Raw genomic sequence first — 16871 nt, forward strand, 5'->3', positions numbered from 1 at the left:
TAACATGGAACAGTAGATAGTACTGTGGTGTTAGATGTATAGTAGATATGTAACATGGAACAGTAGACAGTACTGTGGTGGTAGATGTATAGTAGATATTTAACATGGAACAGTAGACAGTACTGTGGTGTTAGATGTATAGTAGATATTTTACATGGAACAGTAGGCAGTACTGTGGTGTTTGGTGTATAGTAGATATGTAACATGGAACAGTAGACAGTACTGTGGTGTTAGATGTATAGTAGATATTTAACATGAAACATTAGACAGTACTGTGGTGTTAGATGTATAGTAGATATTTAACATGGAACAGTAGACAGTACTGTGGTGTTAGATGTAGATATTTAACATGAAACAGTAGACAGTACTGTGGTGTTAGATGTATAGTAGATATTTAACATGAAACAGTAGACAGTACTGTGGTGTTAGATGTATAGTAGATATTTAACATGGAACAGTAGACAGTACTGTGGTGTTAGATGTATATATTTAACATGAAACAGTAGACAGTACTGTGGTGTTAGATGTATAGTAGATATTTAACATGAAACAGTAGACAGTACTGTGGTGTTAGATGTAGATATTTAACATGGAACAGTAGACAGTACTGTGGTGTTAGATGTATAGTAGATATTTAACATGAAACAGTAGACAGTACTGTGGTGTTAGATGTAGATATTTAACATGGAACAGTAGACAGTACTGTGGTGTTAGATGTATAGTAGATATTTAACATGAAACAGTAGACAGTACTGTGGTGTTAGATGTATAGTAGATATTTAACATGAAACAGTAGACAGTACTGTGGTGTTAGATGTATAGTATATATTTAACATGGAACAGTAGACAGTACTGTGGTGTTAGATGTATAGTAGATATTTAACATGAAACGGTAGTGCATGCCTCGTTCTGTTATATTCTCTTAAACCTGGGAGATCTGTTTAGACATGGCTCTAGATATCTCACATGTTACTCTCCTCTTTGTTTATGCCTCTTTATGTAAAGTATGTCGAGAACCAAGTGAAATTGATTTAGATCAACCTTTGATTTGATGTGGCAGTGTACAGCCATGTTATTAAACAACAGTGAGTAATAACAAATACATATAAATACATAGTGTTGTTTTATACCAGGCATGATGAGGTTGTGTTGTTTTATACCAGGCATGATGAGGTTGTGTTGTTTTATACCAGGCATGGTGAGGTTGTGTTGTTTTATACCAGGCATGATGAGGTTGTATTGTTTTATACCAGTCATGATGAGGTTGTGTTGTTTTATACCAGGCATGTTGAGGTTGTGTTGTTTTATACCAGGCATAATGAGGTTTTGTTGTTTTATACCAGGCATGTTGAGGTTGTGTTGTTTTATACCAGGCATGTTGAGGTTGTGTTGTTTTATACCAGTCATGATGAGGTTGTGTTGTTTTATACCAGTCATGATGAGGTTGTGTTGTTTTATACCAGGCATGTTGAGGTTGTGTTGTTTTATACCAGTCATGATGAGGTTGTGTTGTTTTATACCAGGCATGTTGAGGTTGTGTTGTTTTATACCAGTCATGATGAGGTTGTGTTGTTTTATACCAGGCATGATGAGGTTGTGTTGTTTTATACCAGGCATGATGAGGTTGTGTTGTTTTATACCAGTCATGATGAGGTTGTGTTGTTTTATACCAGTCATGATGAGGTTGTGTTGTTTTATACCAGTCATGATGAGGTTGTGTTGTTTTATACCAGTCATGATGAGGTTGTGTTGTTTTATACCAGTCATGATGAGGTTGTGTTGTTTTATACCAGGCATGATGAGGTTGTGTTGTTTTATACCAGGCGTGATGAGGTTGTGTTGTTTTATACCAGGCATGATGAGGTTGTGTTGTTTTATACCAGTCATGATGAGGTTGTGTTGTTTTATACCAGGCGTGATGAGGTTGTGTTGTTTTATACCAGGCATGACGAGGTTGTGTTGTGTGGTGGTATTGGTCATGCAGTCCTCGTGTATATGAGTCATTGTGGTAATTATTGTATTGGAGAATGGGTTCTAAGTGGGTTCTAAGAGTGTTCTCTAGAGGGTGTTCTAAGTGTGTTCTCTAGAGGGTGTTCTAAGTGTGTTATCTAAAGGGTGTTCTAAGTGGGTTCTAAGTGTTTGCTCTGGAGGGTGTTCTAAGCTCTAAGTAGGTTCTAAGTGTGTTCTCTAGAGGGTGTTCTTAGTGGGTTCTAAGTGTGTTCTCTAGAGGGTGTTCTAAGTGGGTTCTACATGTGTTCTCTAGAGGGTGTTCTAAGTGTGTTCTAAGCGTGTTCTCTAGAGTGTGTTCTAAGTGGGTTCTAAGTGTGTTCTCTAGAGGGTGTTCTAAGTGGGTTCTACATGTGTTCTCTAGAGGGTGTTCTAAGTGTTTTCTAAGCGTGTTCTCTAGAGGGTGTTCTAAGTGGGTTCTAAGTGGGTTTTCTAGAGTGTGTTCTAACCAGCTACCTGCCGTGATAAAGATGGGCTGAGTCAATCTGCATGTTGTTGGTCTCTGCTGCATTATTTAAGGTGCACTGTGCACAAATCGCTCTGTCATTTCCTGGTTGCTAAAATTCTAATAGTTCTGTCACGTTGGTATAAGGATCGGGAGACAGGCGCAGGAATGCGTAATAGGGGTTTTTATTGACCCAAATTACAGCGTGCCGTGTAAAGCACGGGACGATGACCAAACAAACACTATACAAAACACTGGGTAGAAACACAAACGAAAGAGAGAGGAGTACCTCTAATAAATACACAGGACAAGACCCGTAACATACACACACAATGATACAACACAGGACAAGACCCATAACATACACACACACATTGATACAACACAGGACAAGACCCATAACATACACACACACAATGATACAACACAGGACAAGACCCGTAACATACACACACAATGATACAACACAGGACAAGACCCATAACATACACACACAATGATACAACACAGGACAAGACCCGTAACACACACACACAATGATACAACACAGGACAAGACCCATAACATACACACACACAATGATACAACACAGGACAAGACCCATAACATACACACACACACAATGATACAACACAGGACAAGACCCGTAACATACACACACAATGATACAACACAGGACAAGACCCGTAACATACACACACACACAATGATACAACACAGGACGAGACCCGTAACACACACACACAATGATACAACACAGGACGAGACCCATAACATACACACACACAATGATACAACACAGGACAAGACCCATAACATACACACACACAATGATACAACACAGGACAAGACCCGTAACATACACACACAATGATACAACACAGGACAAGACCCATAACATACACACACACACATTGATACAACACAGGACAAGACCCATAACATACACACACACAATGATACAACACAGGACGAGACCCGTAACACACACACACACATTGATACAACACAGGACAAGACCCATAACATACACACACACAATGATACAACACAGGACGAGACCCGTAACACATACACACACAGTGATACAACACAGGACAAGACCCATAACATACACACACACACAATGATACAACACAGGACGAGACCCGTAATCATCTGTGCAGAACACAAGTGGCACAAAAGCCAAACCAACACAGCGCAGGTACTCACACGACCAACAGACATTGTAACAATAATGGACAAGACCATGGTGAACAAAGGGCACACTATACATTTACTAATCACTGGGAATAGGGAGCAGGTGTGCTTAATGACACAGTCCCAAAGGGATCCGTGACAAGTTCACCGAATTTCAGTTTGTGACAAAACAAGCAAATATAGTGTAGAGAATCATTGTACCGTCTAAATATATTTGTCCAGAACCAGAAATATAGTGTAGAGAATCATTGTACCGTCTAAATATATTTGTCCAGAACCAGAAATATAGTGTAGAGAATCATTGTACAGTCTAAATATATTTTCCGTAACCAGAAATATAGTGTAGAGAATCATTGTACCGTCTAAATATATTTTCCATAACCAGAAATATAGTGTAGAGAATCATTGTACAGTCTAAATATATTTGTCCAGAACCAGAAATATAGTGTAGAGAATCATTGTACAGTCTAAATATATTTTCCATAACCAGAAATATAGTGTAGAGAATCATTGTACAGTCTAAATATATTTGTCCAGAACCAGAAATATAGTGTAGAGAATCATTGTACAGTCTAAATATATTTGTCCAGAACCAGAAATATAGTTTTTTCAGCTGTTTGAAGATGGTGTACAAAACCCCTCCCGAAAGAATGCATAGCAATAGCACACATAGATCTACCAATGAGAATGTGTCACGATCGCGTTGACATGAACGAGAGGACCAAGGCGCAACATGATTTGAATACATCTTCTTTTAATAACAACGACGAAGATGAACACGACACACTTATACAACACTAACAAAAACAACAAACGATCGTGAAAAAACTTCAAACGTAAGTGCACACACAAACTACTTACGTCGACATATACACAAACAATGACCCACAAACAGCTAAAGCCTATGGCAGCCTTAAATATGGCTCCCTATTAGAGACAACCGAAATCAGCTGTCTCTAATTGAGAACCCATTCCGGCCACCATAGACTTTCCTAGAACTACACCCAACATAGACACAGCTAGACACATACACTCAACACAAAACCATAAACTACAACAAACACCCCCTCTACCATATAATACCCCAAAATACACACATACCCCATGTCACACCCTGACCTAACTAAAATAATAAATAAAACAAATAATATTAAGGCCAGGGCGTGACATAACCCCCCCCTTAAGGTGCGAACTCCGGACGCACCAGCACATAGTCTAGGGGAGGGTCTGGGTGGGCTTCCTTCCACGGCGGCGGCTCCGGCACTGGTCGTGGTCCCCACCCCACCATAGTCATAAGGGGCAGCACCGGGATAAGGGGCAGCACCGGGATAAGGGGCAGCACCGGGATAAGGGGCAGCACCGGGATAAGGGGCAGCACCAGGATAAGGGGCAGCACCAGGATAAGGGGCAACACCAGGATAATGGGCAGATCCTGGCTGGATGGCTCATGGCTGGCTGACAGATCTGGCTGCTCATGGCTAGCTGACGGATCCGGCTTCTCATGGCTGGCAGACGGATCTGGACGCTCATGGCTGGCTGGCGGCTCTGGCAGATCCTGTCTGGTTGGCGGCTCTGGCAGATCCTGTCTGGTTGGCGGCTCTGGCAGATCCTGTCTGGTTGGCGGCTCTGGCAGATCCTGTCTGGTTGGCGGCTCTGGCAGATCCTGTCTGGTTGGCGGCTCTGGCAGATCCTGACTGACGAATGGCTCTAGCGGCTCCTGACTGACTAATGGCTCTGACGGCTCGGGACAGACGGGCGGCTCTAATGGCTCTGGACAGACGGATGGCTCAGACGGCACTAGGCAGACGGATGGCTCAGATGGCGCTGGGGAGACGGATGGCTCAGACGGCGCTGGGGAGACGGATGGCTCAGACGGCGCTGGGGAAACGGATGGCTCAGACGGCGCTGGGGAGACGGATGGCTCTGGCCGGATGAGGCGCACTGTAGGCCTGGTGCGTGGTGCCGGAACTGGAGGCACCGGGCTAAAGGCACGCACTTTCAGGCTAGTGCGGGGAGAAGGAACAGGGCATACTGGACCCTGGGGACGCACATTAGGCCTAGTGCGTGGGGCCGGAACTGGTGGTACCGGACTGGGGACACGCATCTCAGGGCTAGTGCGGGGAGCAGCAACAGGATGCACAGGACTCTGGAGACGCACAGGAGGCTTAGTGCGTGGTGCCGGAATTGGTGGTACCGGGCTGGAGACACGCACCATAGGACGAGTGCGTGGAGGAGGAACAGGGCTCTGGAGACACACTGGAAGCCTGTTACGTGGTGTAGGCACTGGTGGAACTGACCTGGGGCGGGGAGGTGGCGCCGGAAATACCGGACCGTGCAGGCGTACTGGTTCCCTTGAACACCGAGCCTGCCCAACCTTACCTGGTTGAAGGCTCCCCGTCGCCCGACCAGTGCGGGAAGGTGGAATAACCCGCACCGGGCTATGTAGGCGAACCGGGGACACCATGCGTAAGGCTGGTGCCATGTATACCGGCCCGAGGAGACGCACTGGAGACCAGACGCGTTGAGCCGGTATCATGGCACCTGGCTCAATGCCCAATCTAGCCCTACCAGTGCGGGAAGGTGGAATAACCCGCACCGGGCTATGAACACGTACAGGAGACACCGTGCGCTCTACTGCGTAACACGGTGTCCGCCCGTACTCCCGCTCTCCACGGTTAGCCTGGGAAGTGGGCGCAGGTCTCCTACCTGCCCTCGGCCCACTACCTCTTAGCCCCCCCCCAAGAAATTTTTGGGTAGTACTCGCGGGTCTCCAGCCTTGTCTCCGTGCTGCCTCCTCATATCGCCTCCTCTCGTCTTTCGCTGCCTCCAGCTCTTCACGAGGGAGGCGATATTCTCCCGGTTGCGCCCAAGGTCCGTTACCATCTAAAATCTCCTCCCATGTCCATGAATCCTTAATGCCTTGATCCTGTTGCCGCCGGTCATGTTGCTTGATCCGGTATTGGTGGGTCATTCTGTCACGATCGTGTTGACATGAACGAGAGGACCAAGGCGCAACATGATTTGAATACATCTTCTTTAATAACAACGACGAAGATGAACACGTAACACTTATACAACACTAACGAAAACAACAAACGATCGTGAAAAAACTTCAAACGTAAGTGCACACACAAACTACTTACGTCGACATATACATATACACAAACAATGACCCACAAACAGCTAAAGCCTATGGCAGCCTTAAATATGGCTCCCAATTAGAGACAACCGAAATCAGCTGTCTCTAATTGAGAACCCATTCCGGCCACCATAGACTTTCCTAGAACTACACCCAACATAGACACAGCTAGACACATACACTCAACACAAAACCATAAACTACAACAAACACCCCAAAAAGTAACATAGTGCAGCTTTAAGTTATTTATATATTTGAAGAGCTACAGGTCTTGTCTTTTTGGAAATTGAACACAAATCTGACAGCTGCCAATGTCATTAGATAGCTAGAGTAACAGTCCTCTCTGCTTCATATTGACATAGTTTTCACATTTATTATGCTTCAGATTCTCTACTTTTCAAATTAAATCCTTTGTCCCATCCTCTCTTCCAAATCATCCCTCTTTCTCCCTATACCTCTTCACTTCATCCTCTACCCCTCCATCTCTGAATCATCCCTCTTTCTCCCTAGACCTCTTCACTTCATCCTCTACCCCTCCATCTCTGAATCATCCTCTTTCTCCCTATACCTCTTCACTTCATCCTCTACCCCTCCATCTCTGAATCATCCCTGTTTCTCCCTTTACCTCTTCACTTCATCCTCTACCCCTCCATCTCTGAATCATCCTCTTTCTCCCTATACCTCTTCACTTCATCCTCTACCCCTCCATCTCTGAATCATCCCTGTTTCTCCCTTTACCTCTTCACTTCATCCTCTACCCCTCCATCTCTGAATCATCCCTGTTTCTCCCTATACCTCATCACTTCATCCTCTACCCCTCCATCTCTGAATCATCCCTGTTTCTCCCTATACCTCTTCACTTCATCCTCTACCCCTCCTTCTCTGAATCATCCTCTCCCAATACCTCTTCAATTCATCCTCTACCCCCCATCTCTGAATCATCCCCTTTCTCCCTATACCTCATCACTTCATCCTCTACCCCTCCATCTCTGAATCATCCCTGTTTCTCCCTATACCTCTTCACTTCATCCTCTACCCCTCCATCTCTGAATCATCCTCTTTCTCCCTAGACCTCTTCACTTCATCCTCTACCCCTCCATCTCTGAATCATCCCTCTTTCTCCCTATACCTCTTTACTTCATCCTCTACCCCTCCATCTCTGAATCATCCTCTTTCTCCCTATACCTCTTCACTTCATCCTCTACCCCTCCATCTCTGAATCATCCTCTCCCAATACCTCTTCAATTCATCCTCTACCCCCATCTCTGAATCATCCCCTTTCTCCCTATACCTCTTCACTTCATCCTCTACCCCTCCATCTCTGAATCATCCCTCCCACACTCGCCCAATGCTCTTCCCCACGTATCCCTCCCCACTTCCCTCTCCCATCCCATCTTCTCTTTCCTCCTGTCTTACCCTCCCCTCCCCCTCTCCAGATTTTACCCCTCAGAAAGCACAGGGGTATTGTGAATCTTCCCCCCACCTCCTTACCCTCCATGCCTCTCCCCATCCCGTCTTCCCCTCTCCTCCCTCCCCAGATATCCCCTCAGAAAGCAGTGCTATTGTGAATCTTATCTTCTCTTGCAGAAATAATTTGGTCCTCCTTGCAGCAGATGAAATGTCTTGTAACACCTCTACAGGTAATCATAAATACAGATAGATATAGAATACAACTCAGTATCAAATTACATCACCCCCGCCCCTCTCTCTCTCTCCCTCTATCTCGCTCTCTCTCTCTCTCTCGCTCTCTCTCCCATTCTCTCTCCCATTCTCTCTCTCCATCTCTCTCTCGCTCTCTTGCTCTCTCTCTCTCTCGCTCTCTCTCTCTCTCCCATTCTCTCTCTCCCTCTCTTTTATCCCTGTCTCTCTTCTATCCCCTCTCTCTCTCTCTCTCTCTCTCTCTCTCTCTCTCTCTCTCTCTCTCTCTCTCTCTCTCTCTCTCTCTCTCTCTCTCTCTCTCTCTCTCTCTCTCTCTCTCGCTCTGTCTCTTATCCTCACCCTACCATTTCATAAGCAGTTATAACAACTGGTGTCATGATCTACTATATCATTAGCAGTTATAACAACTGGTGTCATGATTTACCATGTCATAAGCTGTTATAACAACTGGTGTCATGATTTACTATATCATTAGCAGTTATAACAACTGGTGTCATGATTTACTATATCATTAGCAGTTATTACAACTGGTGTCATTATGTCTCATAGCAAGTCCTTCATAGAGCTTCGTAGAGTTGTCATGAACAGGATTTACTATTTTATTAGCAGTTATTGCAACTGGTGTCATGATGTCTAATGGCAGGCCCTTCGTAGAGCTTCGTAGAGTTGTCATGAACAGGATTTACTATTTCATTAGCAGTTATTACAACTGGTGTCATGATGTCTAATGGCAGGCCCTTCGTAGAGCTTCGTAGAGTTGTCATGAACAGAATTTACTATTTCATTAGCAGTTCTTATAACTGGTGTCATGATGTCTCATAGAAGGCCCTTCGTAGAGCTTCGTAGAGTTGTCATGAACAGGATTTACTATTTCATTAGCAGTTATTACAACTGGTGTCATGATGTCTAATGGCAGGCCCTTCGTAGAGCTTCGTAGAGTTGTCATGAACAGGATTCACTATTTCATTAGCAGTTATAACAACTGGTGTCATGATTTACCATGTCATAAGCTGTTATAACAACTGGTGCCATGATTTACTATATCATTAGCAGTTATAACAACTGGTGTCATGATTTACTATATCATTAGCAGTTATAACAACTGGTGTCATGATTTACTATATCATTAGCAGTTATAACAACTGGTGTCAGTGTAGTAGAGACTGTAGGTCAGTATAGTAGAGACTGTAGGTCAGTATAGTAGAGACTGTAGGTCAGTATAGTAGAGACTGTAGGTCAGTGTAGTAGAGACTGTAGGTCAGTGTAGTAGAGACTGTAGGTCAGTGTAGTAGAGACTGTAGGTCAGTGTAGTAGAGACTGTAGGTCAGTATAGTAGAGACTGTAGGTCAGTATAGTAGAGACTGTAGATCAGTATAGTAGAGACTGCAGGGCAGTATAGTAGAGACTGTAGGTCAGTATAGTAGAGACTGTAGGTCAGTGTAGTAGAGACTGTAGGTCAGTATAGTAGAGACTGCAGGTCAGTGTAGTAGAGACTGTAGGTCAGTATAGTAGAGACTGTAGGTCAGTATAGTAGAGACTGTAGGTCAGTATAGTAGAGACTGCAGGTCAGTGTAGTAGAGACTGTAGGTCAGTATAGTAGAGACTGTAGGTCAGTGTAGTAGAGACTGTAGGTCAGTATAGTAGAGACTGCAGGTCAGTGTAGTAGAGACTGTAGGGCAGTATAGTAGAGACTGTAGGTCAGTGTAGTAGAGACTGTAGGTCAGTATAGTAGAGACTGCAGGTCAGTGTAGTAGAGACTGTAGGTCAGTATAGTAGAGACTGCAGGTCAGTATAGTAGAGACTGTAGGTCAGTATAGTAGAGACTGCAGGTCAGTGTAGTAGAGACTGTAGGTCAGTATAGTAGAGACTGCAGGTCAGTGTAGTAGAGACTGTAGGTCAGTATAGTAGAGACTGCAGGTCAGTATAGTAGAGACTGCAGGTCAGTATAGTAGAGACTGTAGGTCAGTATAGTAGAGACTGCAGGTCAGTGTAGTAGAGACTGTAGGTCAGTATAGTAGAGACTGCAGGTCAGTATAGTAGAGACTGTAGGTCAGTATAGTAGAGACTGCAGGTCAGTATAGTAGAGACTGCAGGTCAGTATAGTAGAGACTGTAGGGCAGTATAGTAGAGACTGTAGGTCAGTGTAGTAGAGACTGTAGGTCAGTATAGTAGAGACTGTAGGTCAGTGTAGTAGAGACTGTAGGTCAGTATAGTAGAGACTGTAGGTCAGTATAGTAGAGACTGTAGGTCAGTATAGTAGAGACTGTAGGTCAGTATAGTAGAGACTGCAGGTCAGTGTAGTAGAGACTGTAGGGCAGTATAGTAGAGACTGTAGGTCAGTGTAGTAGAGACTGTAGGTCAGTATAGTAGAGACTGTAGGTCAGTATAGTAGAGACTGTAGGTCAGTATAGTAGAGACTGCAGGTCAGTATAGTAGAGACTGTAGGTCAGTATAGTAGAGACTGTAGGTCAGTGTAGTAGAGACTGTAGGTCAGTATAGTAGAGACTGTAGGTCAGTGTAGTAGAGACTGCAGGTCAGTATAGTAGAGACTGTAGGTCAGTATAGTAGAGACTGTAGGTCAGTGTAGTAGAGACTGTAGGTCAGTATAGTAGAGACTGTAGGTCAGTATAGTAGAGACTGTAGGTCAGTGTAGTAGAGACCGCAGGTCAGTATAGTAGAGACTGTAGGTCAGTATAGTAGAGACTGTAGGTCAGTGTAGTAGAGACTGTAGGTCAGTATAGTAGAGACTGTAGGTCAGTATAGTAGAGACTGTAGGTCAGTGTAGTAGAGACCGCAGGTCAGTATAGTAGAGACTGCAGGTCAGTGTAGTAGAGACTGCAGGTCAGTATAGTAGAGACTGTAGGTCAGTGTAGTAGAGACCGCAGGTCAGTATAGTAGAGACTGCAGGTCAGTGTAGTAGAGACTGCAGGTCAGTATAGTAGAGACTGTAGGTCAGTGTAGTAGAGACTGTAGGTCAGTATAGTAGAGACTGCAGGTCAGTGTAGTAGAGACTGTAGGTCAGTATAGTAGAGACTGCAGGTCAGTGTAGTAGAGACTGTAGGTCAGTATAGTAGAGACTGTAGGTCAGTATAGTAGAGACTGTAGGTCAGTATAGTAGAGACTGCAGGTCAGTATAGTAGAGACTGCAGGTCAGTATAGTAGAGACTGTAGGTCAGTATAGTAGAGACTGTAGGTCAGTATAGTAGAGACTGTAGGTCAGTATAGTAGAGACTGTAGGTCAGTGTAGTAGAGACCGCAGGTCAGTATAGTAGAGACTGTAGGTCAGTATAGTAGAGACTGTAGATCAGTGTAGTAGAGACTGCAGGTCAGTATAGTAGAGACTGTAGGTCAGTATAGTAGAGACTGTAGGTCAGTGTATTAGAGACTGTAGGTCAGTATAGTAGAGACTGTAGGTCAGTATAGTAGAGACTGTAGGTCAGTATAGTAGAGACTGTAGGTCAGTATAGTAGAGACTGTAGGTCAGTATAGTAGAGACTGTAGGTCAGTGTAGTAGAGACTGTAGGTCAGTATAGTAGAGACTGTAGGTCAGTGTAGTAGAGACTGCAGGTCAGTATAGTAGAGACTGTAGGTCAGTATAGTAGAGACTGTAGGTCAGTATAGTAGAGACTGTAGGTCAGTATAGTAGAGACTGTAGGGCAGTATAGTAGAGACTGTAGGTCAGTGTATTAGAGACTGTAGGTCAGTATAGTAGAGACTGTAGGTCAGTATAGTAGAGACTGTAGGGCAGTATAGTAGAGACTGTAGGTCAGTGTATTAGAGACTGTAGGTCAGTGTAGTAGAGACTGTAGATCAGTGTAGTAGAGACTGCAGGTCAGTATAGTAGAGACTGTAGATCAGTATAGTAGAGACTGCAGGTCAGTATAGTAGAGACTGTAGATCAGTGTAGTAGAGACTGCAGGTCAGTGTAGTAGAGACTGTAGGTCAGTATAGTAGAGACTGTAGGTCAGTGTAGTAGAGACTGTAGGTCAGTGTAGTAGAGACTGCAGGTCAGTGTAGTAGAGACTGCAGGTCAGTATAGTAGAGACTGTAGGTCAGTGTAGTAGAGACTGTAGGTCAGTGTAGTAGAGACTGCAGGTCAGTGTAGTAGAGACTGTAGATCAGTATAGTAGAGACTGCAGGTCAGTATAGTAGAGACTGCAGGTCAGTATAGTAGAGACTGTAGGTCAGTATAGTAGAGACTGCAGGTCAGTATAGTAGAGACTGTAGGTCAGTGTAGTAGAGACTGTAGGTCAGTGTAGTAGAGACTGTAGGTCAGTGTAGTAGAGACTGCAGGTCAGTGTAGTAGAGACTGCAGGTCAGTATAGTAGAGACTGTAGGTCAGTGTAGTAGAGACTGTAGGTCAGTATAGTAGAGACTGTAGGTCAGTGTAGTAGAGACTGCAGGTCAGTATAGTAGAGACTGCAGGTCAGTATAGTAGAGACTGTAGGTCAGTATAGTAGAGACTGCAGGTCAGTATAGTAGAGACTGTAGGTCAGTATAGTAGAGACTGCAGGTCAGTATAGTAGAGACTGCAGGTCAGTATAGTAGAGACTGTAGGTCAGTATAGTAGAGACTGTAGGTCAGTATAGTAGAGACTGCAGGTCAGTATAGTAGAGACTGCAGGTCAGTGTAGTAGAGACTGCAGGTCAGTATAGTAGAGACTGCAGGCCAGTATAGTAGAGACTGTAGGTCAGTGTAGTAGAGACTGTAGGTCAGTGTAGTAGAGACTGCAGGTCAGTATAGTAGAGACTGTAGGTCAGTATAGTAGAGACTGCAGGTCAGTATAGTAGAGACTGCAGGCCAGTATAGTAGAGACTGTAGGTCAGTGTAGTAGAGACTGTAGGTCAGTGTAGTAGAGACTGCAGGTCAGTATAGTAGAGACTGTAGGTCAGTGTAGTAGAGACTGCAGGTCAGTATAGTAGAGACTGTAGGTCAGTGTAGTAGAGACTGTAGGTCAGTGTAGTAGAGACTGTAGGTCAGTATAGTAGAGACTGTAGATCAGTGTAGTAGAGACTGTAGGTCAGTATAGTAGAGACTGTAGGTCAGTGTAGTAGAGACTGTAGGTCAGTATAGTAGAGACTGTAGATCAGTGTAGTAGAGACTGTAGGTCAGTATAGTAGAGACTGTAGGTCAGTATAGTAGAGACTGTAGGTCAGTGTAGTAGAGACTGCAGGTCAGTGTAGTAGAGACTGTAGGTCAGTATAGTAGAGACTGTAGGTCAGTATAGTAGAGACTGTAGGTCAGTGTAGTAGAGACTGTAGGTCAGTATAGTAGAGACTGTAGGTCAGTATAGTAGAGACTGTAGGTCAGTGTAGTAGAGACTGTAGGTCAGTATAGTAGAGACTGTAGGTCAGTATAGTAGAGACTGTAGGTCAGTATAGTAGAGACTGTAGGTCAGTATAGTAGAGACTGTAGGTCAGTGTAGTAGAGACTGCAGGTCAGTATAGTAGAGCAGGTTGGTGAGACTGAAGAACAACGTCCAAATGTAATGGGGATTAACACACATACGCACACACAGACACACTCCCGCACACGCACACACACACACACACAAACACACATACACAATGTCCAAAACGAATGGGAATTAACTGAGCCTAATCGCACAGCGCTGGGCCCATATGCAAATCAGCTTATTTATATTTGCAAGCCAGGCTGCTGATTGGCTGTTATCAGTATGCGCGGGCAGTCAGGCTCAGAGGGGGAGATTAGAACTCTGCTATCGCCAACGCTGCTGCTCACTGCCCCTCGGAACTCTGGGATATGGAACCGCTGTCTGGGCGTTTTAGTTTTTAAGATGTCTGTCTGTCTCTCTGTCTCTTTCTCTGTGTCTGTCTTTCTGTCTTTCTCTCTGTGTCTGTCTTTCTTTCTGTCTCTCTCTCTGTGTCTGTCTGTCTTTCTGTCTCTCTCTCTCTGTGTCTGTCTGTATCTCTGTCTCTCTCTCTGTCCGTCTGTCTGTCCGTCCGTTTGTCCGTCCGTCCGTCTCTGTGTCTGTCTGTCTCTGTGTCTGTCTTTCTGTCTCTGTCTGCCTGTCTCTCTCTCTCTGTCTGTCTCTGTCTGTCTGTCTGTGTCTCTGTCTCTCTGTATCTCTGTCTTTCTCCCTGTCCGTCTGTTCGCCCGTCCGTTTGTCCGTCCGTCCGTCTCTCTGTCTGTCTGTCTCGTTCTGTCTGTCTGTGTCTCTGTATGTCTTTCTGTATCTCTGTCTCTCTGTCTGTCTGTCTCGTTCTGTCTGTCTGTGTCTCTGTATGTCTTTCTGTATCTCTGTCTCTCTGTCTGTCTGTCTATTTGTGTCTCTCTGTATGTCTCTCCATCTGTCTCCCTGTCTCTCTTTCATTCTGTCTCTCTGTATGTCTCTCCATCTGTCTCCCTGTCTCTCTTTCATTCTTTCTCTCTAACTGTTCTTTCTTTCGAAGTCTCACAAACTCTTGTTCTTTTTGTCAGTCTGCACTTTCTCTTTCTTTGTCTCTCTGTCTTACTGTCTGTCTCATTTTGTCTGTCACTCTGTCTCTCTCTGTCTGTCTCTCTGTCTGTCTGTCTGTCTCTCTGTCACTCTGTCTCTCTCAATATGAAAAGGGACCAATCCTTTTCTTGTTAGGGTAAAACCTGCTGTATTCACTATGACATATAAAGCCAACGTTATTCTATGTTTTCATGTCTTATTAAACGTATTGAGATGTAGTAGGAAAGGAGGTTATGACCTTTTTGATGTCCTGAAGGACATTTTCAGTCACAGGTTCAACGTGGTTTCATACATTCACAGATGCTGAGTCTTCTGTTTCTGCACTGAGAGGGTTGTTACATGTGACTTTGACTCCATTCAAATGAATCCTAAGAGTTACAGAACACGTAAAAGACATTGATGTCCTGTGTGTGTGTGTGTGTGTGTGTGTGTGTGTGTGTGTGTGTGTGTGTGTGTGTGTGTGTGTGTGTGTGTGTGTGTGTGTGTGTGTGTGTGTGTGTGTGTGTGTGTGTGTGTGTGTGTGTGTGTGTGTGTGTGTGTGTGTGTGTGTGTGTGTGTGTGTGTGTGTGTGTGTTTATGTGTGTGTGTGTGGTTTTGATGATGGGCACTGATGGTGTTTGTTGTTGTCTCATGTGTTTCCATAGTTACGGACCAGTATATGCTGCGGACCCCTACAACCACCCACTTGCTCCAGCAGCCACATACAGCATTGGTGCCATGGTAAAACACACTCACACACCTTTGTCTCTCTCTCTCTGTGTCCTTCTCTCACTCCCTCTCTACATCTCTCTCTCCTCTGCCTCTATCTCTGACACACTATTCCCCTCTATCTACCTCTCTCTGTCTCCTCTTCCTTCCTTCTCTCTCTTTCTCCCCTTCCTTCCTTCTCTCTCTGTCTCCTTCCTCCTCTCTCTTTCTCCCCTTCCTTCCTTCTCTCTCTGTCTCCTTCCTTCTCTCTCTGTCTCCCCTTCCCACCCCATCTCTGTCTGTCTCCCCTTCCTTCCTTCTCTCTCTGTCTCCCCTTCCCACCCCATCTCTGTCTGTCTCCCCTTCCTTCCTTCTCTCTCTGTCTCCCCTTCCCACCCCATCTCTGTCTGTCTCCCCTTCCTTCCTTCTCTCTCTGTCTCCCCTTCCTTCCTTCTCTCTCTGTCTCCTTCCTCCTCTCTCTGTCTCCCCTTCCTTCCTTCTCTCTCTTTCTCCCCTTCCTTCCTTCTCTCTCTGTCTCCTTCCTTCTCTCTCTGTCTCCCCTTCCCACCCCATCTCTGTCTGTCTCCCCTTCCTTCCTTCTCTCTCTGTCTCCCCTTCCCACCCCATCTCTGTCTGTCTCCCCTTCCTTCCTTCTCTCTCTCTGTCTCCCCTTCCTCCTCCTCTCTCTGTCTCCTCTTCCTTCCTCCTCCTCTCTGTCTCCTCTTCCTTCCTCCTCCTCTCTGTCTCCTCTTCCTCCTCCTCCTCCTCTCTGTCTCCTCTTCCTTCATCCTCCTCTCTGTCTCCTCTTCCTCCTCCTCTCTCTGTCTCCTCTTCCTTCCTCCTCCTCTCTGTCTCCTCTTCCTTCCTCCTCCTCTCTCTGTCTCCTCTTCCTTCCTCCTCCTCTCTGTCTCCTCTTCCTTCCTCCTCCTCTCTGTCTCCTCTTCCTTCCTCCTCCTCCTCTCTGTCTCCTCTTCCTCCTCCTCCTCCTCTCTGTCTCCTCTTCCTTCCTCCTCCTCTCTCTGTCTCCTCTTCCTTCCTCCTCCTCTCTGTCTCCTCTTCCTTCCTCCTCCTCCTCTCTGTCTCCTCTTCCTCCTCCTCCTCCTCTCTGTCTCCTCTTCCTTCCTCCTCCTCTCTCTGTCTCCTCTTCCTTCATCCTCCTCTCTGTCTCCCCTTCCTTCCTCCTCCTCCTCTCTGTCTCCTCTTCCTTCCTCCTCCTCCTCTCTGTCTCCTCTTCCTTCCTCCTCCTCTCTCTGTCTCCTCTTCCTCCTCCTCTC

At 45.3% G+C, this 16871-nt stretch overlaps 1 protein-coding gene across 8 annotated transcripts in view; it reads left to right on the forward strand.

The window, feature by feature from the left end:
• LOC129831733 (RNA binding protein fox-1 homolog 1) overlaps positions 1–16871 on the forward strand; it is an 83580-nt gene that overhangs the window by 58024 nt on the left and 8685 nt on the right. For 6 of the 8 annotated variants that reach the window (XM_055895172.1, XM_055895197.1, XM_055895137.1 and 3 more), the window contains one exon: positions 15555–15630. In XM_055895172.1, the coding sequence (XP_055751147.1) occupies positions 15555–15630 (76 nt within the window). Of the gene's footprint in view, positions 1–8378; positions 8432–15554; positions 15631–16871 lie in introns of all 8 variants that reach the window. The other 2 variants (XM_055895188.1, XM_055895180.1) reach the window with 1 other exon arrangement.

The sequence above is a fragment of the Salvelinus fontinalis genome, chromosome 2 (genome assembly GCF_029448725.1).
Source record: "Salvelinus fontinalis isolate EN_2023a chromosome 2, ASM2944872v1, whole genome shotgun sequence".
Taxonomy (NCBI): Eukaryota; Metazoa; Chordata; class Actinopteri; order Salmoniformes; family Salmonidae; genus Salvelinus; species Salvelinus fontinalis.